At 37.6% G+C, this 27319-nt stretch overlaps 1 protein-coding gene across 4 annotated transcripts in view; it reads right to left on the bottom strand.

The window, feature by feature from the left end:
* Nucleotides 1–2379: 2379 nt before the first annotated feature.
* Nucleotides 2380–27319, bottom strand: part of LOC128153704 (fibronectin type-III domain-containing protein 3a-like) — a 50365-nt gene continuing 25425 nt past the window's right edge. For 2 of the 4 annotated variants that reach the window (XM_052813309.1, XM_052813310.1), the window contains exons 5-27: nucleotides 26433–26509; nucleotides 22308–22539; nucleotides 20526–20798; nucleotides 19109–19164; nucleotides 17752–17906; nucleotides 17435–17494; nucleotides 15770–15908; nucleotides 14663–14716; nucleotides 13848–13969; nucleotides 13588–13762; nucleotides 13255–13341; nucleotides 12799–12937; nucleotides 12195–12263; nucleotides 11824–11942; nucleotides 11613–11718; nucleotides 10837–11012; nucleotides 9904–10017; nucleotides 9244–9393; nucleotides 8602–8882; nucleotides 7810–8022; nucleotides 6885–7051; nucleotides 5842–5963; nucleotides 2380–4986 (exon numbers count right to left, since the gene is read on the bottom strand). In XM_052813309.1, coding sequence (XP_052669269.1) covers nucleotides 4669–4986; nucleotides 5842–5963; nucleotides 6885–7051; nucleotides 7810–8022; nucleotides 8602–8882; nucleotides 9244–9393; nucleotides 9904–10017; nucleotides 10837–11012; nucleotides 11613–11718; nucleotides 11824–11942; nucleotides 12195–12263; nucleotides 12799–12937; nucleotides 13255–13341; nucleotides 13588–13762; nucleotides 13848–13969; nucleotides 14663–14716; nucleotides 15770–15908; nucleotides 17435–17494; nucleotides 17752–17906; nucleotides 19109–19164; nucleotides 20526–20798; nucleotides 22308–22539; nucleotides 26433–26509 — 3404 coding nt within the window. In that variant the 3' untranslated portion in view covers nucleotides 2380–4668. The remainder of the gene's footprint in view (nucleotides 4987–5841; nucleotides 5964–6884; nucleotides 7052–7809; nucleotides 8023–8601; nucleotides 8883–9243; nucleotides 9394–9903; nucleotides 10018–10836; nucleotides 11013–11612; nucleotides 11719–11823; nucleotides 11943–12194; nucleotides 12264–12798; nucleotides 12938–13254; nucleotides 13342–13587; nucleotides 13763–13847; nucleotides 13970–14662; nucleotides 14717–15769; nucleotides 15909–17434; nucleotides 17495–17751; nucleotides 17907–19108; nucleotides 19165–20525; nucleotides 20799–22307; nucleotides 22540–26432; nucleotides 26510–27319) is intronic. The other 2 variants (XM_052813311.1, XM_052813312.1) reach the window with 1 other exon arrangement.

The following is a 27319-nucleotide window of genomic DNA, read 5'->3' as shown; positions in this document are numbered from 1 at the left end:
CAAAACACACAGGGTTCCACAGATTAAAAATCAAGGGATTTACACTTAATTTGTGTTCCTGGCTCTTTCTGGTAAGAAGGGGAGTCACCAACAGCATGGTATTCAGGCTAGGGATCTTACTGTATGGCAGGGAAGCAGATCAGCATGGCTTTTGGTTGTTTTGAGGTCACATTCCTCGTGTTCCCCCCCCCATCTCTGACCCTTAAATTTCCAATTTAAAGAAAATGGAAAATTCTGTGACTTAAAACCAGACCAGGCACTTCCCCTGCTGTGGCAAGGAAAGGTTTTAAAGCAATTTCCCCTGAAAAATTTCTCAAGCTTTGTGACTATGGCTTTGTCCAGGACAGCAACAACCCACCTGTCTGGGCTTACTTGAACATGATCTTTATCCTGTGCCAGCTGGTACCTGTGCCTTGGTGCAGACACTGAAACCAGGAGGGTTTGGGTCCCCTCCCCTCCTCCCCACCCCTCCAACTACTCTGTCCCAAGCCCCCCCACCAGAAATTCTTCTCAGCAGCACCCACGACTGGAGATACCTTCAGTAAAATGCACCGCAGCTGCCCAGCGCCTGTTTCCTGCCAGTTTTTATTTGCTTACCGCATGCTCTGTTTTCCCATCCTCTTTCTCAGTGCCTCCCGGTCCACTTGGCTCCCCTTTTCCTCCCCTCCGTGGGGGGCCCCCACCTCCCATGTCCCTGGTCCTTCCCCTCCGATACCCACCGCAGGATGCCAATGGTGACTCAGATTTTCAGGCCAGGAGTGGGCAGTAGCCCTTAATTTAAGTACAGACTGCTTTGCCTCAGCCTGATTTGATTCCTTTATCTCCACTGGACAACATGGGTGTAGAGAGCCCTATTTTAATTGCAAACAATTAATTTTGTGTGCAACCTTAAGCCCTTGTTGCTTGAGATTACCAGTAACCACAGCACAAAAGTAGCTGGGCAAGACAGGAGGTCTTGTCCTTGCTGGGTTAAACTTCGCAAGCTCATCTCGGTCCTTACACAGTTTAAACAGGCGGAATAAACTCTGCTCAAAATGACTGAAGCATGCTTTCTTCCTCTTCATCTGTTGTAGTCTTGGCCTTTGTGCTGTGTTGGCTCCCGTTCCATGTTGGCCAAATCCTCTTCGCCCAGAGTGAAATCATCCTGTATGACCTTACCCAGTACTTCAACCTCATCGCCATGCTTCTCTTCTACCTTGGGGCTTCGATAAACCCCGTACTTTACAACATCATGTTGCACAAATACAGGAAAGCGATGAGCAAAATCCTGCACCACAAGCAAACTTGGTGCTGCAGGAGCCAGACCAGGAGTGAAAAGGTTTCTTTTGAAGGTACAGAACTTGGCTCTTTCACATCAACTGTTCAGCATTGACTTAATTCTCACAACACAAGCATTTTGCCAGCTGTGTTGTGGGTTAAAACCTGGGTAGATGGTGCGCATGGAGACTGGAACAAATTTTAAGGCGGTCCTTTTGGCTTACCTCTCACTGTTTCCTGAGACAGGCTTGGAACATTTTGGGAAGGTTGGAGCCTATTCATGTTATTCCTGCGCATAGGGGCAGGCACAGGGGGGAGGCTGGGCTATTCTCTTTGGTGAACCTACCAGCCACAGTGCCCAGCTTAACTGTCCACAAAACTCCTGTGAAGGGATTTGTCCGTTTCTGAGGACCAGATGTTTTGTTAAATCACAGATAATTCAAGTTACTTTCTTCCCACAGAAGCCAAGAGAGAGAGTGTGGAGGTTAAAGCCAGGCCAGCGGTTTGCTCTCAGCAAATAAGTGCAAGAAATATAATCTGTAAGGTACTTGAAAGCAATTGCATTGCCTTCTTCCTAAAGGCTGGATTTACTGCTCACCCCTCAGGCCTCTTGAGTCGCTTCCCTCATTTTCTTTTATCTTGTTCTTTATTCAAACTACACCCAGCTTTCTGCAAGGTTAGACCCCATCTCTAACCTCTGCGGGAAGAAAGAGTCCTTACCTTTAGAGCTCCTCTGAACAGACCAGGGACAAATTACACATGCGGGCCATCGCTGGGGAAGGAAGCAAGAGCAGAAGCCATCTATCTGCCCATCTCCCTCGTTTGTAGAACAGGCAAACACCGAGTCCCGATCACCAGTTCACAGGCTGTCCCAAGACCTCATGTAAAAGGGTTCAAGTCACACTGCTTGGTCCCCAGGCTGACACAGCTCTTGGAAAAGAGGAGGACAGTGCTGCGCTAGGGTTCCTGCAAGTAGCTGTTCTTCCAGAAAGATTTTTTAAGTCGGCTCTTAATGACACTTAGTAACCACGCTAAACATGTTTCTTCACCTTAAATTACATAGGACACAAATGACTGCTCCTGGCTCAGATTAAAATCCACAAAAAACACACAACCCTGTAGTCAAATTTGAATACATTTGTATTATTTATTGGCTGTATTAAATATATTATCTATTTGATAGTTACAATTTAGTAATACAATGCATGGCAGCTTTAACATAAGTTTGAGATACCTCAAAATTACAATACAAGAAAACTGAAGATACCTAACACATTAATGCCACTAGGGTATATCGTTCTGGAATGGATAACAGCTGATGTAAAATCCGTACTGCAGTAGGCTTTCCCAGATATTTCCTGGAAACATGAATATTTTGTGGCAATTACAAAAGAACTTACTTTCACTTTTTAGGAGTCATGACTTGTTAGTATTTACTCACAATCCTAATTTATCTTTTAAAATTATCAGAAATATTATTGCCAAATAAACCTCTACAAACTTCGTTCTAAGAGTTAAAGAAATAACCCTTTGGCAATAGAGATTTGCTGAAGGCAGTCTTATTTGCTAAAAGTAGACTATGAAGAGAAATAAAGACAGATTGTAAACTCTTCTGCAAACTAAAGACTAATATCTGTATAAAACTCTTTCCAGCACTGGAGGGAGAGATTTCTATGATATAATAAATGATTAACTTAAAGTTCTGCTACAAGTAGAACAATACATTCAAACATACATTTTCCAGGACTTTTAATCAAAATAAATAGAGTACAAAATGAAGAGTACATTTTGAAAAGATTAATTTCAGATTGCACCATAAATCTACTTTTAAGAGTATTAAGCGATACTATGTCATAATTTAGGTTTTCCACATCTGAAATACAACACAATGCCTCAAACTATAATGCAACATTATTCATCAACTGCCATAGGAGAAAGACCCTTAAAGTGATTAATTACTGGAAATACTTAGCCTGTAGCACTATCACATCCAACATTCCACATACAAGTGCATTGCTCTGATGTATATAAAGTGTAGCCATAGTCTTTTGCAAAGTACGCTAAATCTACCTTTCTATGGCATATTCCAAATGCTATTGGGAAGACCCATTCTGAAACACATTCGAGATTCAAGAGTTCCAGCTTTCAAAATACTCGATATAAAGAAGACAGCTGTCAGACTCATCTTTAGGTACTCACAAGCAGATTTAACAAGAACAGTCATATGTAGTGCACAGTGTCCACAAAAAATACCCCCCAGACAAACAGGACAAGTTTCAGAAAAGTTCATAGCAGGCTGAACATTCCCATCTAGAAAACAATGGAATGTGAAGCTGCTACCGCTGGGATAGCAAGTCATTTAAAACATTGTATAAATGTTATCTAAAAAGAGTTCTTTCATGTACAATTTGATAATTCAGATTAAGTTAGAAGGGCATCCAAAAGCAGTTTGAATTTTTTATTTTTAGGTTAATAATAGTACAAAAACATTTGCTCAGTTTGAGCCAAATAGTGTAACATTTATCATAAATGCACTCTTTCTCCTTAAAGACAATACCTGTGCTTTTCTGAAAACGCTGCAAAGATTTGATCAGAAGCACAGGAAATTACTTTTCTCTCAGGCACTGAGAGTGAAATGTGGATTGGGCCAACAGCTGCTCGCCAACAGCAGAAAGCATTTCATTCAGAAATGTACAATACAAAAGGGGCCTTTCCTGCAATGTCACATACGAACGCCTTTGCTGTATGCACATTACGGCCTGCTAACGTTTTGTCTAGCATTTTGATTAAAATTCTAAAAATGCTGGCACCCTCTACTTTAACACTTGAAATGATTATTACTGAATCCGAAACATTAAAATAACTGTAAAGTAGTAATATCACTAAGTCAATATTCTGCTTTCCTTCTACAGTATATTAAATGTGGTATGCTCTAGTAATGTTCTGCAATACAGTACTGCTCTAAGCTTAAGCATTTGTGCTGCTGTATTTCATGTATACCAAACTACAACAATACCTGATTAAACATGGCGGATCGACTACCACTGCTCTAGTTGTACTTGAAAAGGACTTGTTCTATCAATGCCTGCTCTCTCTAACTGGCCAAAAGGGCCCCACTTTGAATTCAGAGAGAGGAAGAGTGTGCACACGCACCAGTGTACACGGTAAGGCAGTTTTTTGCTGTTTTATTAACAGCTAACCCTGATTACAGAGGACCCAGGATTACCCTTTCTACAAGAAATCTGTGTTCAGTATTTGGAAAGGATCTGCCAACCCAGCCTCACTGTTAGCCAGCAGCAAAAGTGGAAACGCATGTAACTATACATTTCCAGCTAGGATTTTAATTAGAACTAACCATAAATACCCGAAAGAGCTTCTGTACAAAAAGCTGAGTACTAAATAGGCTCTCGTCTACTTGATTACAAAGTACTGAATAACAACAGCAAATAAAATAGCAACCACTGCAAATCCGCAGAGAAGAACAATAGCAATGAAGCGCTCTTCACGCAATGTCTTCTTAGTCTCTGCCAACTCCGTCGTCAAATCAGCACACGGTGGAACCAGCTCTTGTTTCTGAGATGAGAACACTGTACTGGGACTGTAAGGTCCATACAGTTCTTGTGATCCAGAAGAGTCTTGGGACTGACGGCCAGCGCAGACTCTGATCCGATATTCACAGTTTGTCTGCAAGCTTGTGAGACGGAAGGAAGTCTCTGGTCCCTTGTATACCTAGTCGGAAGAAGAAGAGAGAACCACGTCACATGGGATTCAATTTACAAACAGTAGGTGATACTTTCCATTCTCCTCTATGAGCACAGCCAGTGCTGGACACTGCCTGAAGTCGTTCTCTTCAAGCCAACTTAATAAAATCTCCGCTTTTATTTCTGAAGAATTTATGATTCATTTTCTTGTGAATAATCCAAAGCTTCCTGCTATGCCCCACACTGATATACCTGGATTGTGAAGCTCAGAAAAAGAAGAAAAAAAAAAAATCATTCTGCACAACTATTGTTTTGTATATATACGGATATATGTGTGTATATATATACACATATATATATACTGCTCCCCCGCTAAATGCGAGGTAAGAGCTATTAATGTGCTACTAACACAAACAGTGATGCCACAGACCCTAAGATTTAAGAATCAAAAGAGCCAAGGGAAATGCTGGGAGAACAGGATAAAACAGTGTTAACTCACTTCTAGTAACCAACTCTCCCCATGACTCTCAAGCCTGCCTTCACAGTCATTTGCTTTTAGAGTACCAGTAAAGGGGCAATAGGGAAATGAAATTTTATGATCTTTCATCTGTGGCAACCGTCAATGCCATGAAGAGGCAGGACCCTATACTGGAAGTTGTCCTCACTCATCACAAACTTAAAGTCTCGCTGAGAGGAACTCACCGAGATGTAAAATGAAGCACCTGGGGAGTCAGGATTGTAAATTGAGTCCCTTGCCGAAATGAAAAGTATCCCTGCCACTAGCATCACCAAACAATTTCAACCCTCAAATACAGACATCTTTTTTTGCAATAATTTTTCAACTTAAAATAAACTGAAGTTCATTAAGTTAAATAAAAGGTACCTGATCAAACTCTCTCCCAGCAGCAAGCTGAAGGATGTAAACAATGGAATCTCCTTTCATCGGCTGTAAAGGTTCCCATGTGATTTCATAAGTGTTTTCTTCCAGCTGATTTGCTTTGGGTGCTAGAAAAGAGTGATTTGTTGGTATTTAAAAAAAAGCCCGAGAACAATGGTATCTACAAAAGTTCTTGTTTTTTCAATCAGAAGAGAAGGTCCAAAATCACCAATTATTACAGTGACTCATTTTCACAGTTAATGTAGCAAATGGGCACTGGTTTAAGCGATAACAAGGAAGTTTTCTCAGTCTGGCTTAAAGCACACTTTGCTTTTGTACGTTTTCCATTTAAAATGTTTCAGTTCTAACGCAAGCAACTGGGCAGTGTAAATCTAAAAGTTTAAGGTTTTTCCAATATATTTGTTAACAACATAGGGGTAACTGTCATTCTTAGAGGTAACAGTCATTGAAATAATTTTAAGCCATTCAAGATCTGTTTCATTCCTTTTTTTTTTTTTTTTGCTGTATTTCATGACATAAGCTTAAAAAATGATCATTGTAATATTTGTAGGTTACACTTGTCTTGCTTTTCAAGCTGACAAGATGAGCTTCTGACGTCTAATGCCTTTACAGATGAGCAAGCACTTTCAAACCACTAGAGAAAATGGCGTTTATGTCCATGTATCTCCAGAGCTGGAATTCCATGTTATAAACATGGTTGAGTGAACTAATTTTCCTGCAGGTAATTAGCATTCTGATCTTCAGAATGACTTTCTCTAATGGCAATCTTTAACGTTCCTATTAGAAAATGAAGATCAGAGGAATTATTTGTGTTCTCATTTGTCTACATGCTGTTGTAGCTTCTATCAAACGATCGGTAACCCTGAAAAATGACTTTCCAGTTGAAAAAGGGTAGAAGAAATCCTTGTTTCTGTTCTCTGTTCCTCAAAGGCCCTGGAAAGATGCTGGGCTGGGAAGAGAGTCAGGTTGTAGCATTCACTCTAGTCCGTAAACGGCTTGCAGAAGTTTCTAGTGCAGTGTAAGCTCACCTTTAAGAGATGCGGGTGGAGACTTAGTTGTAGTGAAAGCGTAAACTTCAGAAAACCCTCCCTCACCAGCATCGTTATATGCCTGGATTTTAAAATAGTACGTAGTGGATTCACTGAGTCGCTGTACCTTGTATGTATGACAAGGACCATTATAAACAGTAACAAACCTGGAAGAAGAACACAGAATACATACAAATTAGAATTATTCAGTAATCACAAATTTGTATGTCAATATTGTTAAATGCAACACTTTCATATCTAACTTAAGTACAAAAATGTGACAATGCATTCTGGGTGCCCCGGCTTTCTACTGTATGCAGGATGAATGTTAGGCAGTTTGAGCTCTGCTATTGTCATCAACAGTTCATGATGTGCATTAAATCAGCAACACGCGCCATTCATACTGGTGCCAGTCTTAATTTACATTCACGAAGCATTCCTTCGACCTGTCTAGGCACTAAGCTACAGCCATACACAGGCTACCACTGAAACGACATGACCAAACTCTTGATTTGAATCAAGAGAATAACCCTTGTATATACTAGATAAGTTGCAATTTCAAGTTAAAAGAAGAGCTGTCAACCCCACGTTTCTTATATGCAAACTGGACTTCATTTTAAAATTTCACCACCCCCCCACCGCCAGCACCCCCCTCCCCCGCCAAACCTGGCAACATAGGAAGATGGCAAGATATTACTATTTAAATAGGAAATAGTATTTACTGTTTACAAGTAAATACTAGTGCAACAGCTATTAACACCATTTCTGGTTGAAAGATGGGATGCAGAAATGCAAACTAAGGGGCAAACTTTGGGATGCCCAAGTGACTTACTAGTGCAAACAAAGTGAGAATACTTAAAATATCTTAAAAACTTGATATGAAGTTGCGAAATAACAATATCCTTAAATGCTCTGATTATCTTACCTGCCAAACCTGTCCTCCATCTGCAAGTTGAATTGTGTAGGGTTGGTAATTAAAGCTCTGCTAGGACCTTCACCCCATTTAAGTTTAAGGCTCTGGTAGCTGAAGACCACACATTCAAGGTGAGGAGGGTCAGGAGGTAGTGGTTTCGTTTTGGCTTTAATGGAATGACTGAAAGGACCAACTCCGAAGCTGTTTATGGCCTGTATTCTAATTCTAGAAATGTGAGAACAACAGCTAAATGGTTAATTTACAGAGGTCCTGAAAAAATGCTAGGTAATAAAGCAAGAGTTAAAATTTGTAAAGAATATAACTCCAAACAATAAAGCAATTAAAATGCAGTTAGAAATTAACTATAAAAATTATCTACTTTAAAACAAGTCAACATAATTACATTGTTTTCAACATAATGAAGCTTCAGTGTTTCTAAGTATTGTTCAGGTTTATTCTGTTCAGTGAACAAGCGTCCAGGTCCTCCACATTAACCTGATCACCCCATTATATGTATTGCGTCAGAATAAAAAAATTCTAAACCCAGAAAATTTAGAATAAAGCCTCGGCTTTGAGACAGAATGTTAATCTTAACAGAGAAACCTTCACTCTTGCCACTAAAACATCATGGTTCGATTCTGGATATGACCGTTTCATTTTATTTTTTCAGAGCTGCAGAGTGAATTGGGCAAATAGTCTGTAAGCCGAATGAAAAATTGCTCTAAAAATTTAAAACACTACCCTCAAAGCTATTGATTGAAAATCCTACGAATGTGGTTTCAGAATAAAACGATTAATTATTACCTGTATAGAGTGTCAGGCAGCAGATTCTCAAGAACATGGCTTGTATTTCTTCCAACAGTTACAAGCTGCTTTTCCCCATATTCTATATTATATCCAGTGATCTCTGACCCATGACAACACGGTTCTTCCCATTGAATTGCAAGGCACGTTGATAAAGGAAGAGAAATTTCCATTTGATCTTCTTCAAGTAAATGCAGCACTGACACTGCTGCAGGCGCTGACGCAGGGGTTGTCACCACACCAGTCTCGCCGAACAACCCAACTCCAGCGACATTCACAGCCTGACAGACAGACCATGTATTGTTTACCGAACCTACATTTTTCTAACCAGATAGTCACATTTGTCATGCTTCCTTCTGCATGTTAATAAAAGCAACTTGGAAGAGAATAGAAAATGTCCCACATAAAATGTAAATATGGCAAAATGTCTGGTTTAATGCAACACTAGATCTAAATCTCATTTGTAGAAACATGTAGTTAGGAGGGACTGGGGGAGAAGGGAACGCATTTTTACCAGTTACCTTCTATATCGCATTAGTAGGTGACAGTACATAATTTGATTCATCTCTAGCTAAAGTTTTTCTTCAAACTGTATGTGCTTGTTCATTTGCTTAGCAACATATAACAAAAGGCTTTTCATACCTGGACTCTGCAATAATATGTGGTTGCAGGTGTGAGACCTCTTACTTCATAGCTCTGGCAAGGGCCAGTGTAAATGATATGCATTGATCCTTCCACCTGTCCCCAGTCCAGTCTGTATTCACTAATTTCTGCACCATTGCAGGCAGGACTCTGTGGGTTTAAGTGATAAATTTTCTTTCAGCTACTGCACATACACACATTCACCATACAAGCGTGATCTCTCGTTACACTGAACGGAAACATTGGAAGAGAAGCACTGGGGTTGAGACCTGAGGTCTTTTCCACCATAGCCAAGGGCATGACTTTACGTTCAGCTTGTTAAAAGGCTTCCATCTAGACATGTGGCTATAACAACAACACAGTTTGGACCAGAATTTTGAATGACTCTCAATCTCTTACCACTTGGATGAACTCAATATATTATATATTAGTTACCATACCATGAGGACGATTAAATGTCACCCAATTTATTTGGTTAAGATGGAAATTCACAGCTGACACAATTTACAAAACAAATGTATACCTCTATAAAGAAATGGGCTTAAAATATTCCACCTCTGCATTTGTTACTTCTTTCGTTTCTGTGTACCATACATATATCACTACAATTCTAAAAGCCAAATATTAGTTTGTGTACTCCTGAAAATCATTAATACCTACCTCCCATGAAACTACAGCACAAGTTGCACTTTTACAAGCTATCAGGGGTTTGCAACATTGGTCAGGGGGTCCTGGAGCAGTAGAGATCTCTGCTTTGTCAGAGTGAGGGCCAAACTGCAAGAAAATACAGTTACATGAATACAGGAAAAACAGTAGAGCAAAAACTAATGTGCAAGTGTATGAGCTGAAGAAAACAAGTTATTTTTAACTTGATAAAGAAATAAATAGAAGAGTTCAGTGCTTAGTTTCACAGCACCATTTAAAATTCCTTTCAGGTAGTTTACTCTATGAACTGGCCCTGTGCCTAGAGGATATCTGTAATCCTCCCACTGCTATGGTTTTGTAACTCCTCCTTCTCCTGTAGTCAGGATCTGGCTTCCAGAAACAGCTGGGTACTGTTTCAGAAAGACTTTTATGCAACCACCATTTATCCCAACTTTGTTCAAACCTGGCATTATTTGAACACACCCCTCTCTACACAATAACATTCCCACACCACCAATCTGCAGAGTCTACCCTAATTGTAAAACGTAAGGCAATTTCTTAAGGCACAAACCTTAAGTGGTTATTCACAGCCAGAAATGTAGGGTTTACGCTGCAGTCAAAGAAATGAGTAAAAGTAGTAAGAAAATGTCTAGCACTAACTTTGGACTAGTCACCTTCGGTATTGACAGTAATCCAGTAAACAACAACAGAAATGCAACACAGAGAACATCCCCTTAGTCAGGGACATTCAGTCCTTCCTTCAACCCTAATTTGTTTAATCTTCTTTAAATCGTATTTTTTATTCTGTAACAAATTTTGCTCCTTCAACAGAACTACGACAGAACACAGAAGCTACAAAGTATCATCAGTCTTGTAAGACAATAGTATCATTACTATCTCTTGTGTAAAAAAAAAAAAAAAATTTCATCTCATTAGCACAGTGGTTACCCCAACTTTATTTGCTGCTCGTATCCAGAAGCAGTATGTTCTCCCTGGAAGCAGATTGTTTACTACACATTCAGACACTGGACCCTGATACACTTGTCTGCGTTCATCTTGTTCAGAGTTTGCCATCTCTATAATATATTCCGTAATGTCAGAACCTCCATCTACAGACGGTGGGCCTATGAAATAAAAAGAGATTTATTTTTTTTTTCCTATTAATTTCACAAAGCACTTTTAAATAGTTTCTAGTCAGCCTTCTCAGGCTAAAAGTTGTGTCAGGTGAATTCTAAAAGTTAGAGTGCAGGCTTTTATTGTATATCTGAGCAGAAACACTTTATGAAGCTTGCTTTTTTCCCCCCAGATACTGACAGATGAGTTTAAGATGGCCTTCATGAGTTTTTTTTCAGGTGTTTTCCATGTTTCCTTCAAAAAACAGTGTATCTTCATTACTTTTAGATTATCTCCTTTACTGAGATAAAAATAAGAAAAGGAGAGTTGATTTTTAAATTGCCAAGCATGTGTCAGTAACGAGGCAGTCAGGAAGCTTCCTCACTGGAAGACATTTACGTCTGCTTAAGTCTCACTGTACCATTGCACATGCATGCATCACCAGATCAGAGGTGGTTAGCAAGTTTTGGCCTTCAAAAAAACCCACAACTGAGGACATGGACTACATCTATTTCCCCTTCCCCACCCCCTGAAGAGTTCTACAGACTTTTCATTTGTGTTATGCCATTTAAAATCAGAGAAGTATTTTGCTCAGAAACACTGGAGCTTACCCCACTGTAAAGTGATTTCCTTGGGCTTAGCTTTGCCTGCCAGGCATGGAGCATGACACGGTCCAGGAGGAACAGCTGATGTTGTAACAGTCATAACATCAGAAGCCTAGCAGTAACACACATCATTTTAGAGTGGAAACACAAAACAACATTTCACTAGAACATGAATAGAAATGGTTTTCAGAAGCAAATTTATTCTCATTTTTCTTACCTGGCTTTCACCACCTTTACTGACACAATAAACTCTCATTCTGTAGGTAGTGCCAGGCTTGAGATGATCACATACATGTTCTCTCTGGGAACCACTGTATATGGTGTCCCACTTACTTCCTGAGGAGAGAAAGAAAATACTTTACACTACAAAACTTTTGCAAAAATCAACCTTGAAAATTCTCTCATACAATTATCAATTAAGAAGGCAGTCAAGCCACAAAATCAAATTTGAATGATCAATTATGCAGAGAACATGTACAACAATATACACATGTGAAAACAGAACAGTAATTGCTAGAGCAATGAGTAGTGAATCAGTACACTGAATTAGCACACAAGCTTAATTAGTACTTAAAGATGATTGCTTACCGACTGATGTTTCTGAGATTTCCAAGAAGTATTTAGAAATGTCTGATCCTCCATTATCTTTGGGTGGTTCTGAAAGAAATCAACATCTTAAAATAAATTATAGAAGATTTTTCAGAGAACGTATTCATTCATTGTAGAATATATTCAAGTAGAAAACTCAATTCAAACAGAAACAGAAAACAGTGTACTTACATATTCACAATACATTTTTCAGAACAATGTTTTTTTTCTATTATTAATTGTGATTATGCCAGGAAGAAGAGTAACTAGGAAAATACTGCCAATTTCAGGTCTTATTTTTTTAAGAGCACATGAAAATTATTTAAGCATCACAGTAAATCTAGAGGCTATTACAACTGAGGCTATTACAATAGCATTGTCTGCTTCTCCAAAATGAATAAAGAAAAACATTACTTTTGTACTACAGCCCCAAAACAAACCAAGTTGCAATTTTTTGGTAATGCTAAGTATTTCTCCTGCAATAATGGTATCTGCAGAGACAAATAATTAGCCTGAGTTTGATTCTGTTTTTTAACCTGCATTACTGAGTGACTGTACATACATAAGCAGCACTCAAATACAGCGTTAACAAAATGTAACCTACCCCACGTAACTTTCACACTGTGCGAATGGATCTTGCCCTTTACAGTTGGTTTACTTGGTGGTCCAGGTTTGTCAGGATTGGTGCTGTGTTCTACCACCTCACTAGGGCTACTTTTTCCTTCACTGTTGTAGGCAAAGAGCTGTTTCAGGAATGAACGGAATATATAATAAATGCTTTATTTAATGACAAGTAATATCCTGCTGATTTACAAAATTCTTCTATAAAAAAAAACAACCCCAAACCCAAGAAAAGACAACAATTTAAAAGAAAACAAAATTAGCTAGTGCAAAAAAATCTAATTTTTATTATCATTCTGCCAAAACCTATTACAACAACAGAAGTACTGCAGGTAATTTTCTGCTGTCTCCATAGAAAGTGTCTTAGCTGTATGAAAACGTTAAAACTCCACAAAAGCATACAGTCATAATTAAATTAGAAACAAAACACAGTACAAACCCTAAACTTATAGGATGTACTCCTCCTAAGATTTCTTAAAGTGCATGACAGTTCATCTCCATTGTACTGTGGTTGGAAACCATAACCCTGTAAAGGAGGGAGAATAAAAACAATCATTAATTTCCCATGATAAAACAAAAACCAGATCAAGATCAATCACATTTTTTTTAAGCTTGAACTTCATCTTTGTTTCATGAATACACACAATACTTTCCAACTGTTGCAGTATTTTGCAGCATTTTATTTGAAAGTAAAATACAGAGTTAATTTTTTATTTAAGCACTACTTACTGCCTATCAGGCTTTTGCACATAAAACAAAACCCAGCACTTACAGAACCTTCTTCTTCCATGTCTAAACTGTAAGTGAGAGAATCATCTGAAGACACCCCGTTAGGTGGGGTCCACTTCACCGACAGCCAGCTCACTCCTGCTTCAACGAGCACCGGGGGCGATGGGGCTGGTGGGACAATTCCTGCTGTGTAGTATGTCACTGTCTCACTGAATCCACTAGAAAAATATTTTTTGAAAAATGTTAACAGCAGCAGACATAGTTGATGAGAAAATAAATTATATGATACATTGTGTTCATTACCTCATTCCAATATCATTTTTAGCAGCTAATCTGAGCGAGTATTTTGTAGAAGGAGAGAGTTTGGTAAGTTTATACTGCTTCAGATGCCCGTAGTAGCACTCTTTGAAGGGTCCGTTCTTCCCCTTTAAAAAAGTGAGAACAAGCTGAGTCACTTTTTGCATGGGGACTCTATGCTCCCTGCTAAAGTCAACCTCTTCATTCTAAATTTTCCTAAATTTCATTTCACTAATTCAATAATAATTAAAAAAAAAAAAAAAAGGAGTAAGCCTAAACAATGTAAAAAGCTAATTTCATCATGGTCATACTGAGTATGCTGATAGTAATCCTGAGCATTCTTGATAATGCAACCACATTTTGATTGAGGCATCTGTTTATTTTTTGGCACTGTAGATTTGACAAAATGGTAATAAATGACTGCAGTTGAAAACAAAACACATTTTTGAAGTTTTTTATCACTTTGGAATACATTGCAGTAAGAAGTTCAAAAGCTGAGTAATATTTGTGACAGCTACTGAATATACAAGACAAATGCTCATCCATTTAAACAGAGCATAGCAATTAATGATGCTCTGAATGACAAGAACCAAATAAGGGAGTTTTACACTGTCCTCTCAGAGGTTCTGAAAGGATTGTCTACTTGAATTGCTGCAATACTAGGCATTCGATTCAAGCTTTTTAATTGGCTTGTCTCTTTAAAACTGCCTGGACAGTTGCACTGAAAATAGCTGATGTACCTAAGCAAAAAGTATTTTTAAGTATAATTGGTCTACAGATGTCATTATGATTTTTTTTTTTGTCACTAGAAAAGGTCTTACCTCATCCCATTCTAAAAGAAAATTGGTTATTTTGGAACCATTGTCATTTGAGGACTGAAAATAAAGAAACAATGAAAAAAGTTAAAACCAAATGGTTGTACTTTTACAAATATTTTTGCACATTAAAAAAATAATTGAATATAATATACTCCAACTGCCTTTTAAAACAAAATATTTAGTGTAGAGGAATCTGCAGTAGGCATACAGAACAGCCCTCTTCTTCCACAAACACACTTGTGCTAATCTGAAACTCTACTGTGGGCACTGACACACATTCAGTAAAGTGAGTTTGAAAGGGTAAAAACTGGCAGGTGTTTTAACTACTTTAATTCCTTCTTCCTGATGGCTCTCCAGGCTGCTATACTACTTTTATTAATTCCAATAGTTCAGAATATGAACTTATGAATAGTTTTATTTTATGAATAATGCAAATGATATTCTTATCACTTTTTTCCTTGTGTCCTTGCACTGTGTGCTCACCAACTGTCTGAGCAACCTAGGCGTTCAGACAAGTGACATTTGGGCTTGTTACGACATATGAATTGGGAACTTTTCACTTTGTAAGTACAGATTATACAAATAATTTAACTAAAGTCATTTAGCAATAAACCGTTTTCCAGGTGTAAGCACAGTCATATGAAAAACACAAAAAGACAAGAAAACACAGTTACCAACAAGTCTTTACAGATACTGTATATATTCAGAAGTCAGATTAAAAAACTTAAATCTACAAACTAGCCAAAGAAATTTACTTTAAATATGTCAGAATAACTATAAGAACTCTGAATTACAACATGAAGTCGTATCTATTTATCATCCAGGAACCCCAAGCAAAAATATAAATGCTTTATGCTTTCCTATGCTGCCAATTCAGAAGAGATCTTTCCTACTGGTTAGTTCATACTTGGAGAGACCTGCTACCAACTCTATCACACTAAAGCTGTATGCAAGAAACTAAGTAAATGCTGAAAGAAAGAGGAAGAAACAATCATGACTTCAGTTATCAGCCTTAGCTGAGCAACTTAAAAGCCAACACCTAAAGTACACACTAAATTATTGACAAAGCTAATTTAAACATACCATACATGAATACATCAGACTGCTTACCTTCCACTGCAAACTTAGGCTGTTTTTGGTTCTGTAAATTAGCTTCGGTGCAGCTGGACAGTCTGGCTCACAACTTTCTGTAGTGAAACTCACCAATTCGGAAATGGACTCTTTTATGGAACTGCTGGTTGCTGAAACTCTGAACAAAGGACAATTAATTATGTTGCTATTGCTTAGCACCTGAAAATTTAAGGAAAAAGCTGCCAGCTTTAGAAATGCATTTAATCACAAGCAGTGGGTAGAGCAACAAGACCAGCCTGCTCACGTTATAGGGAACAAGTGCCCAATTACTCTTCTTTCACATCATTGATTCTAAAAGACAACTTCGTGCCTTTTCCTTCAGGAAGAAACAACAGAAAGTGAGTTTACGATGTTGCTCCAGGTTCTAGTAACCAATGCCCACATCATAAGAAACACTGCTATTCCTTTCTATGTTCAGGGAGACAGGGGCATGCTGACAGAGTAGTGTGATGGAGATCACACAGGTACACTTATTGATCTTGAAGACTCCATCTGGCATCCTTCATTTACTTTACAATTACTATCTAACACAGTGGAGATATTTTAGTGATGAAATACAGGTGGGAGGCATGATGAAAACTATAGGAAGTGTTACCAAATTGTAACAGAATACAGGACTTGAAATGAACCTTTTGCTAAAAAGACCTTGAAATTCAAATACGGACAACACTTACTTGTGCAAGAGCACAGATACTAAAACAGGCTAAATCAGCTGTTTGGGCAATAAAGCCATGTTTATCAGTGTAATTGTTCAAATGGGACAGAATCTCTAGAACAGTCATGCTCATTTATGTCTGTTTTTGAAGGGCAATGACTTGACTAATTTTTCAGAAATACTGTCCGTCTTATCATACGAATTGTAGGTGAAAGAAAGTTGGCCTCTACGGAAAGCAACACCACGAACCAAACACACACTATGCTATGCTGTGCAAGCAGAGCTGTGCTATTTAACACACTCAGAACTCTCTTGCAGTTTAAGAGCAGGAGTTTGCTTCAGTAAGTCTTAAAACTTGTGCCTTTCTGTGCCCAAGCACTGAGGCGCTCTCTACTGCTACTGGATCAGTGTTCTCCTGGCTTGTTTAACCAGCTTGTCTTTCTCCTGACCAGTTAAACACCTTCTCCAGTAATGCTTATTTAGTCTGCATGGCAATTCTTTAGCGTCACGTCTTGTTCCCTTGTAACACAGCATCTAACTTCTCCCTAATTCAACCAGTTTCCACTTCCCTCCTTGCACTGCTACAGAAGCTTGCAGTTTAGAGAAGCAACTTTACAAATCAAGCTGACCAGTCAGACTTGCAAATCCGTGTTCAAGGCTAAATTATTTACCACTGCCTTCAGCCTACAATAATCTCTTTCACTGAGTCCAATCTTGTCGTTCTAAAAAAATACCAGAGGGTAACTTAGAGTTTGTATTTGAGAAACACAAAGAGACAGAGAAGACAGTAGGGAAGAAAATGAAGTGACATTTTAATGAGATGAGAAGGTAAGTGGAAATTTAGATAGCAACAGTAGTGTCCATGGCTATGATATTTTTGCAGAATATTCCTCAAGTTGTTTGTGATCACATATTTTTCATGGAGCCACAATAATTTTGTAATTAACATAACAACAACAGTGTTAAGTATTTCATTCCCACCAACATACCTGGCATGATAATCAGTTGCTGGTCTGAGATCAGGAAGTGTAATTGTTAATTCTTCCCCACTGTGGAAAAAAAAAAAAAGTTACAGCTCATCCTTATACTTTAAAGGATAAAAGCTTATTGAAAAGCAAAACCATGTAGCGCACATTTAATTTTCACGTTTTCCATTGTCCATGTAACTTAGTGATATTACTTAAAATTTATTTCATGTGAAGTAGGTAGGTCTGCAAGTCAACAAACAGCTCCTGATAGAGAGATTGCTGATTGGTTAATGTTTTTAAACATCGGTATTGTGCTTAAATGAAGAAACTAAACTTACACATAGACAGATTTAAATTTTCCATTTTTACCACTGTTGGATATTGCTACTTCAAATGTAAATGCTGCTGGACTATGACTATGGCTCTCTCCATTCTGTGAACTAACTGGGAGATTCCAGGACAGAACGGCTGATCTTGCTTGTATATCAGAAACCTATTAAAAGCATAAATAATGCAAGTAAGTTTGCTTTCTGTAATAAAAGGTATATTAGTCAATAACATGGTGTCGCTAGTTTGCCTATGAAGTTCCTCACTGGAGGAATTCTTTACCTTTGTAGTGGAAATATTGAGTCATTATTTGAATTTAAATTATTTCCTCTTTTCATTTCTAAAATATCATATTAAAGGATTTCCCTTCAAACACTAAACGAACTTATAGACACAGTACATTGTCTCAGTGTACGAAGAGAAAATTTTTATTTCACCTGCACTGTTTGCATCACTCATTTGGAGCAAATTTTCAGATTTGGAGTCTTGAACAGTGACACCAGATCTATACTTAGGCACAGTCAGATAGCCTAACTTTCTAGCTCTATTACAACTCCCTCACATAATCTTAATATTTAACCACTAATCTATAGGATAGCAAGAGGCTCTGATTTTAAGTGATCATGACCAAAATTTTTGGTCTAAGTTTTTTGCTGCTGAATTCCCATACTCCAAATTTTCTCTGACAAAGTCAACACAGCTTTGTGTTAGCATTAAGTACAGATGTCAGAAGCAGCAATGAAAAAATACCATAACAAAGAAGAGCTGAAAAGCTGGAGCAAAAGAATACAACCCAAGCTTACTGTATAGATAATGCAAAGAAGAGTGTCATTAAGCATGCTCAAGATCAAAAATATCAGTGCAGTTTTAGCCTTTAGACATTTAAATTAACGTCACCAGACTCCAACTTCCTAAATACATCTGTAAATACTCAAATATTTGCTCCAATTTCTAAACATAACGTAAGAAGATGATCTATTTTTGTAAATTCTATTCCCAATATTCTTAAATCCTCTATGCTGAACGAAGGATGGTTCCAAGAGTGGATAGACTTCGATTAGTTTAGCAGGCCCTTGGTTTGCAAGGTACTAAAGCGCTCTCATATACTAAACATCATCAACAGTGGATACACTCTCAGGTTACAGACTGGGAAACTGAGTCAGACAGACTGTTTCAGAAAGTTGAGAAATAGTGGGTTTCCATAGCATGGTTGCCCTTTCCCAGCTATAAACTTTGACAACTAAAATACATTTTCTCTATTAAAAAAATAAACCATTAAGAAAAAAGAAAAAGAAATCAATAAGACACATGGTATTTTATAAAAAGCACATGCACAGAAAATAATGGTATTTTAAGGATAATACTTACGACTGGCTTGCCAATGCTCAAGTGAATATCACATTTCTTGGATTCTGTGTCAGATTCTGAAATTTCAAATACAAAACAGATTACTGAAAACCCCAAGAGCAAACCAGTCTGTTACAAAAATGCCACCACAAGATGGAGTTCGCCTCATTAAGAGTTTAACAATAGTACTTATTGTGCAAAGTTCATTTCCCCTGTTTGTTTTGGCTGCTTGAGGGGTAGAAACATGAACTATCCAAAACTAACAGTGTTACAAAAACCCTTTTAGTACATCCTGCACAAAGGGTATATTTTCCTAATCTGAGCATAAATAGGTTTTCTTTGACAACACAGAAACATTCCTCCAAAAATGAAAGGTGTTAAAAAAATGACAATAAGATCTTATCTCTCTATTGTATGTGCTTTCCTTGAATTTCTATTGCAAAACACTTGGTCTAGGCATAATTTGGAAGAAGCCCGATCAAAACTGCACACTAAAAATACCTACAGGTACCAAAAGGGTTACGCCTGTAAAATGAATCGTATCTTTGCAATTGTCCATGTCGAACAATTCAGGATATTATTCTGCCTGCAAATAAAAACTATTTTTTTCCCCCTCTAATAAATCTGTATTAAGACAAATCTTTAATCAAGTATATTTTTTGTCCTTGAAACAAGTTGGATAACAGCTTCCACCTCTACTTACTTCCCAAGATACAAAGTCAGATTTCTCTTTTATTTCTCTAACTGAAGAGTTAAATACAACAGCGACACACAAGGACTAGACCTTGCAGCCTAACAAACCACTTAAAGACACACAAAACACAAATCATTTAAGGAATCGTGGTAAGAAACTGCATTTCAGCAACACTGTTTCAAACCGTCAGGAAAAACAAAGATATTGTACACAAGTTATTTTAGTATACGCAAGTAAATAGCCATAAGCTATTAAAAAGGCTCAAACATTCATTTGAGCAAAATAATGCACTGAACCAAAATTATAAGTGATCAGACAGAAACCTGTACAGACAGTTGCTCAAACCTTCCTATTTCTTGAAGTTTTAAATAACTCCTAGTTATCTGAAAAGTGCCACAAAGAATGACACCAGAAGCCTTTTATGTAAGTACCCACAGGTCATCCTCACTTGGAATATTGATCAGTCCTGGGTCAGAAAAGGCACGTTTAAAATTAAACCTTCCTCAAGACCTTATTTGACAAATCTCAAATGAACAAACTTGACATTACTATTATTTCTAGAGGGGGAAAAAAAAAAATCCAAACATAATGAAAAGTATTTCAGGCTTTCTCTAATTCTGAATAGCCAAAGAAATTTACAAATTCAATTTTTTTCAGAAACTATTTTGCAATGAACTTATAGCATCTTCTGTTACAGAAGAATCTAGATTTTTTTTTTTTTTTTACCCTTTCAACGCAACCTACCTCCCATCTCTGCATCTGGACTGCCCTTTGTTTTTCCTATCTGCTTCTGCTTTAGTGGTCCTCCTGCCCCTTGCTGTCCCTTTCCATTTCCATTCTGAATTGTTGCGTTGGAAGAATTAACAACTTTATGTGGTGACGATGGAGGACTGTTAAGTTTATTGTTAGTATGACCACTAGCTTGTCTGTCTTTTAGTCTTTTCTTCAGGTGTTCTTGCATTTTGAGACTCCTTTCATCTCGCTGAATGAAGTTTGTCCTTCCATGAGAACGAGGCTCTACAAAGAAAGGAGAACTTATTTCATTATTCAGTACAATTTATTTGACATCTGAGAAACACTCTATAACTTAGAAGAATGACTACAGTAAAACCAGAACTTGAAAACCCATGGAACTTCATTGTGCTTGCTTTGTCAGTCTGTAGATGCATGGAGCTGCATGGCTCACATAACTTTGGCTTGGTGCATCTGTGAAGTCCTGAGGAGTTTCACGGCGTGTCTCTGGGCAGCAGAACAACAGACAAGAAACACGCACGTCTCACACTGCTGACTGGCAGAGCTTCGCGAGACTTTAGGAACCTCACCGGATAAAGAGTTTATGGATTGGGCTCAAATCGGTGTATGAGCATAAAGATCAGGTAGTAGGAGAAGAATGCGCCTGGAGATTTAATTCTTGTTTTGAAACATTGTCAATGTTAGTTAAATGCTACAGTAGGACACACAAAGTATCTGCAAGCCAATTTCCATTTTTCCTATTTAACCCATATACAAATTGTTGATTTTTTTCCTTTTTCTTAAGCATTATTTTTGATCACTTGCTGAGTTTAGAGTTTGTTTTGTTTTTCTTTTTTTTTTTTTTTTTAATTTAATTCTTCAGGCCTTTCTCTTTTGTTAGCTGCTCAAGATTATGCCTTACAGTTGCCCTTTTTCCCTGATACAACCACACAGTCACATTTTCAAAGAAGTGCAAGCAAATTTAGGACCCAAACTAACTTTTTAAAATGTAGCTTGGGTGCTACTGAATATTTTACCCTAGACATGAGTTGAAATAGCTTAATTACCAATTTAAGCTTCAGAGATAGTGGATGGTCTTACATAGTCTAATTTCCTTCTGTGTTACATGCTTGTTTATATAATAAAGCTTACAGCCTGGTTTAATTCAGCAGTGACCCCAGCCCTCCAACGGCTCCAATGAAGTATTGCTTCATTCAGTTTTTACATATAGAGTGGATTTGCACTTCATCCTCCAACATGGATTACTATTTTTTTGGTTTATGTATGTTATTTTTATTTTCTTTCCAGTCATATTTGGACTCTGTCTCGTCAAAAAAATACATTCATGTATCAAATTAAATGCGTTTTCAAAAAACTTCATGCCAAGGCTGTGACAAAACACAGCAGTTTTGGAGAGCACAATTTTAGAGAAAGGTAGAAGCAATCATTGTGGCATTTACAGTACAAAAGTAAGGATCCATGAAAAATACACACAGCATTAGAACGCTTCTAAATTACTGCTTTTGCATTAAATCCTTAAAAACAGAACAGCAGAAGATTTAAACTTTATACAATCATACTTTGCACATGCAGAGTGTCTTCAGACCATGATACCTTATACGCAAGTGTATTTTAAAATACCCCATAAAGACACGTAAGCCTCAGGGAGTCTAATAACTAGCACCAAAATAACAGAAATGGGTGAAAGAGCTACTGACAAAACTCAGCGCTCTCAATCTAGATGCACCCAGTGAAAGGCCTTCTCGTGTATTTGAACATCACCTGCGCTCTCACCTTGTTCTTGAAAAACGTGTGGTGGTGGATGCTGGTGAATGAACTGTGGTGGCAGCTCTCCCGTCCCAGGAACCGGAGGGTACACTGGGTGAGGTGGGTGGGGAAGCAAAGCATGGTGATGATGCATGTAATGTGGCACATGGGGAGGAGGAGGAGGAGGATGCATGGAAGGATGGAATTCAGCTGAGTGTGGCAATACCACCACTTTACGAACTCCATTTTCTTCCACCACCTGTCATGCGACATAAGAAATCAAAAGTTAGTACAATAACAATCTTATAAATATTGTATATATAATAAAAAATCTCTACGCTTAAGTTTATACCCACAATCTGACAGTCAGGGATACACACACGGAAATGAATTCCAGACGAAACCCAGCGTATGTTACTGGAACAAACAGGAGTTTGAAGCAATCAGTTTTAAGAAGCTGAGCTTCACACACCAAAGTGCTAAGCAATCTATAATTTATGAATAATGTATATATTCTTTTAAACAAGTAACGTGAATTGATCAGGGTGTAATTCCCAGTCTACTTGTAGTTAGAGTTAGAAGAACTGCTTTAGACTACATCCTGACTGACAGCACTATCGTATGTACAAGTCACTGCATGTCATCTGATTTGTGGTACATGTCTGCATACACATTCTTAGCCTATGGCAAGTACAAAGTATTACAAGTCAGCTCTGCTGTCTTGTACTATGATCCAACCCAACTCAAATGTCAAAATATTTCATGTTTGCCACAGGCTAAGAGAATTCAGACAAGGAACCTGTCTGTGCGTCTGAACTCTAGGATAAAAAGATGCTAAGACAGTACATGCATATGTATGCACAGGCACACTTCTAAGCATGTGTCCTAAATTGGCAATATATAGGCTCCTTCTGGAGTCTAATTCTGCCAGCATGAAATACATTAATATCTCAATGTATTGCTTTTCCTACAGTAAATTTAAAATACATTAGGGTTTTACACAGTAACGCTTCTCTAAATCTTAAAACTGAGAAGAGATGGAACACAGGTTTTAGAAGACAAGGTCAAAAAATAACACTACAGCAGGATTCACAAAAAGACATTAAACAACGATGACACTGAAGTGAAACAATGCCCAGTTTAGTCTCATCTTTAAGACACCTGGAACAGACAACCAGATGCTGAGGTTTACAGGGTCCTTTCTCCAGGTAGGGTTCACACTACAGACAGGACATCTGCACTGATTTGCTGTCATTCTGTGGTTACAGTCCATTTCGCTTATCTGAGGGATTAAGTTTTCAGCACCTACAGCTCTGACAGGGTCAAAAGCTTCTGAGTTGACCATCAGAAAAATCATCTGGTCATATTCCAGTTTGTTTCTTCTGCCACAATACAGAAGTCCACTGGCATAAAATTCAGACTATATCTAATGAGAAGTCTGACTCAGAAACTAACTAGACTGTATTAAATCCTATTTAAAGGCAGACAACAACTCGTTTTCTCCCTCACACAAAAGATTAGAGAGATATGAGCAATGTAATTGGTAAAAAAAAAAAAATCAATGATAGGAAAATGTTCTATATTATAGGCAAACTGACACTTTAAAATTAATCAAGTCTCAGTAGGAAAACAAGGCATTTTTCTTAGATTGGTTTAAAATTAGTCTGCAGCTTTATGCTTCTTTCCTTCAACATCAGTCATCTCCTCCGAGTTGCATTTAAAAATGCAAATCACAAACACTATTAGGAAGGGCCTTACAGTGCTTTAGTATTAACAGAGATGGATCATGTAGTCAGCAGAAAATACTACCCGTGGATGCAGGGTGGGGGGTGCATTCCAGCTGCAGGCTGGCATACAAAATTGAGATGCAAAAAAATACTTTTTTTTTTTAATGCAATCCATAACATAAATCATACAAAATAAAACCTGCTCTTAGAAGATTTCAACTTATTTATGTAGCCCTGTTACTAAAATAGACACAATTTATATTTTCAGTCATTTAAAGAAAGAACTTACACAAAAGCAGGCCAGGTTTTATCCTGTTAGTTCTTTCATGACCTTCTCTTAAAGCGTATTTACTTTGGTTATAAGAAATCACTGTAGCATTTCCTAGTTGGCCAAGAAGGCATTACGGATGTTGAAATACTGCTTATACCAAAAGTGTATTTTGAAAAGCTCCTCAGCAAAAGATAGAGCAAACTAATGAGAAATTATTCTTCTGAAGGGAAACAGAATGTGTCCACTCACAAATTGCTATGACAAAGCTCAGCTGTGAGACAGCCTCAGAGTCAGCTGTATTATTAGCAATTCTTAACAGACTTTAAATAGAAGAAAAAAAGAGTTACAGGACGACACTTAAGACTAAGCTTACACTGAATACACTTTGTTCTAGAAACAACGTGGGGGGTTTTTTGGTTCATCGACGGAACTAAATACACCACTTGAACTACATTACATTGCATAATATTATAACACACTATAACATATACCAGTCAAAACTCATTGCAAATTTTGATGGTTGTGTTAACTCTGTTTTATGTATATATTAAGCAAGAACACGTGGCATAGTTTCGGGTAGAAGGGATACATTAATACAGTAACACTTTCACATGATTTTACAGTCTGAAGTTGCTGTGTCCCCATTATCCACTACTGAATCGCTTCATTCCACTTTGGCAGAAACCAACGTAACAATCTCTGGGCTCCTCCAGACAGATTTGGGAGCAGAGAGTTAAAAGTCTCATCCACTGACAAGAACAGTATAAATAACTCAAGCTCTAATTTAAAGCTGGTTTCAAACTTGTCTATCCTTGTCATAATGACCAAGGGAAAACAAAACAAAACAAACCCCCCTAGTATCATGTGACAACAAACACAGAACAAATATATTTTTCAGTTTGTACACCTCAGCATTTGCCAGTGCTTTGCATACTGTTTGCACTGAAGACTCAATTTCACATTGATGCATAAATTAGCTGGGGGATCTTTCTTCAAGGTCTGCATGAAAGTACCTACTTATAATAGCAGAAGCATAAAATGCAGAGGCAGCTGTATGCAAAAAGACAACTGCCTGAGGAACTCAAGAACATACAGTTACAAGGTTTTCAAGCCTACTCAGAAAAGTCCTGATTTTGAGCATCACTAGAAAAGGAGAAACCTAGCCTGTGCTGTTTAAACATTTGTTTTTAATTACTTCCCTTTAAAAAAATGCATTAATTTAAAAGTAAATCAAATTGTTAACTTCAAATACCTGACAGTTCAAATACCACATGCAGGTCTGATCTGCTATGACTTAACAACACAGAGGAGTGGAAAATCAGTGAGAACGGAAAAGTAAAGCTGGGAGAAAAGCCCAGAGTCCTGCTCATTTCACAGGCACATGTCACTAGCATTAACACTCCTCTTCACACTTCTGCTAGAACAGTAGAGTGTTTTTGCTGAATGTTAAGGAGATCAGAGCTGGTAAAGAAAGGGACATTGAAAACTTTGATAAATAGAGTTATATTACAATAGAAAAAGCTGAATTATGAGCAGACATTAAAGAGAAATATCTTATGCAGCCCAGGAAAAAAAAAAAAAAAAGACCTAAGGGATGAAAGAGAGAGTGATACTGGTATATGACCTGTATAACCTCAATGTAAGAAACACAAGCCTCATAACCATGGCGTGCATGAGACGCGTTCAATTCCGATGCTGCCCCCAGCTACGTTCCCATCAGACTGTTTCTAGCAGAGCTAAGCACCGTCTATACCCATCAGTCCTCTGACACTTAGCAGGCTGCAGTCAACTGTGATTATTCATATAACCCAGGCACCTACTTTCACCTTGAAAATAGGACTGAAGAAAAAAATCAAGATGTGGATCCTGTTAATGGAGCTCAGCAGACAGCCAATTCACAGCCATCTACTATCTTACTAAAAGTAATCTTCTGTTGCTTAGTAGTATTATTACAAAAATCCTGAAAACTAGATCAAATTTTACTAAGTGATCAGAAGGTGATAGAGCCTACAATAAAGTTAAATAGTTGGCAAGCTCAATGGAAAAAATAAGAAATGCTTTTAACAGCTGTTCCAGATAAAATAATCAATAGCCTTATTGTTGAAAAGCCACACTCACAAACATACTGAAATATAAGAATAAATTAAAGTTTACCTGAGATACATAACCAGGAGGCACAAATATAGGCGGCATAGAACCATTTGGTGACATCATAGGAACATGTGCTGGACCTGAGAAGTAATAAGGTGCCACTTTTTAACAAATGAGGCTTTTACAAACTCGAGACACCTTTTTTTCAAAGGTGGTGGCTCACTTTGGTGCCTGAAAAGCCAGCAACTGCATCCAACTCTGTATTTATGGAACTACTTTTAGACAAGTAGATCTAGAAGCAAGGCTTAAACTATCCAATTAAAAAGTCAGTTAGGAGAGAAACTTAAATAATAAGGACTGCAAGTTTAAAAAAACATAAAAGAAGTGACGGTAACAAGTTTCCATCAAGAAAAATAATGCAATTTATGTCACCAATGGATAACTCATTTTCACATTCAATACACACATTAAGTATGATTTAATAACTTCCAGGAAGCATCTAGAATTCTAGATAATATTGCTGAATGCAAGTATGGCTGTACATTTATTCTACAAAAAGCACAGATTACATTTATCCCAACCACCACGCTTATACAGCCAACAATATTTCTTTAATTGTACAAAAATCAGCATAGATAAATTTTAGTTCTTATTTTGTGACAGAGTTAAAAGTCTGTAGCAACAATATATTGGCACCGTAGTAATGCTGACAGTTGGTCTACCAATTTTTTCATTTTTTTTTTAAATAAGAATGTATTATTTTTCACATCAAGCTGAAAGAAAGTATTCCTGTCTGGGACTTGATGAAAGCAGAACGGACACGTTTTATATAATGTTATTTGAAATGGTGAAAAATATTCCAAAAATGGAATTACTGATAAATTCAACTTGACTTACAGGAGGTATTTTGACCCGACTCAGATTTGCAGTTCTGTCACTTACCCAGAAGG

Source organism: Harpia harpyja, chromosome 18, assembly GCF_026419915.1.
Source record: "Harpia harpyja isolate bHarHar1 chromosome 18, bHarHar1 primary haplotype, whole genome shotgun sequence".
Taxonomy (NCBI): Eukaryota; Metazoa; Chordata; class Aves; order Accipitriformes; family Accipitridae; genus Harpia; species Harpia harpyja.
This window is presented reverse-complemented; position numbering and strand designations above follow the sequence as displayed.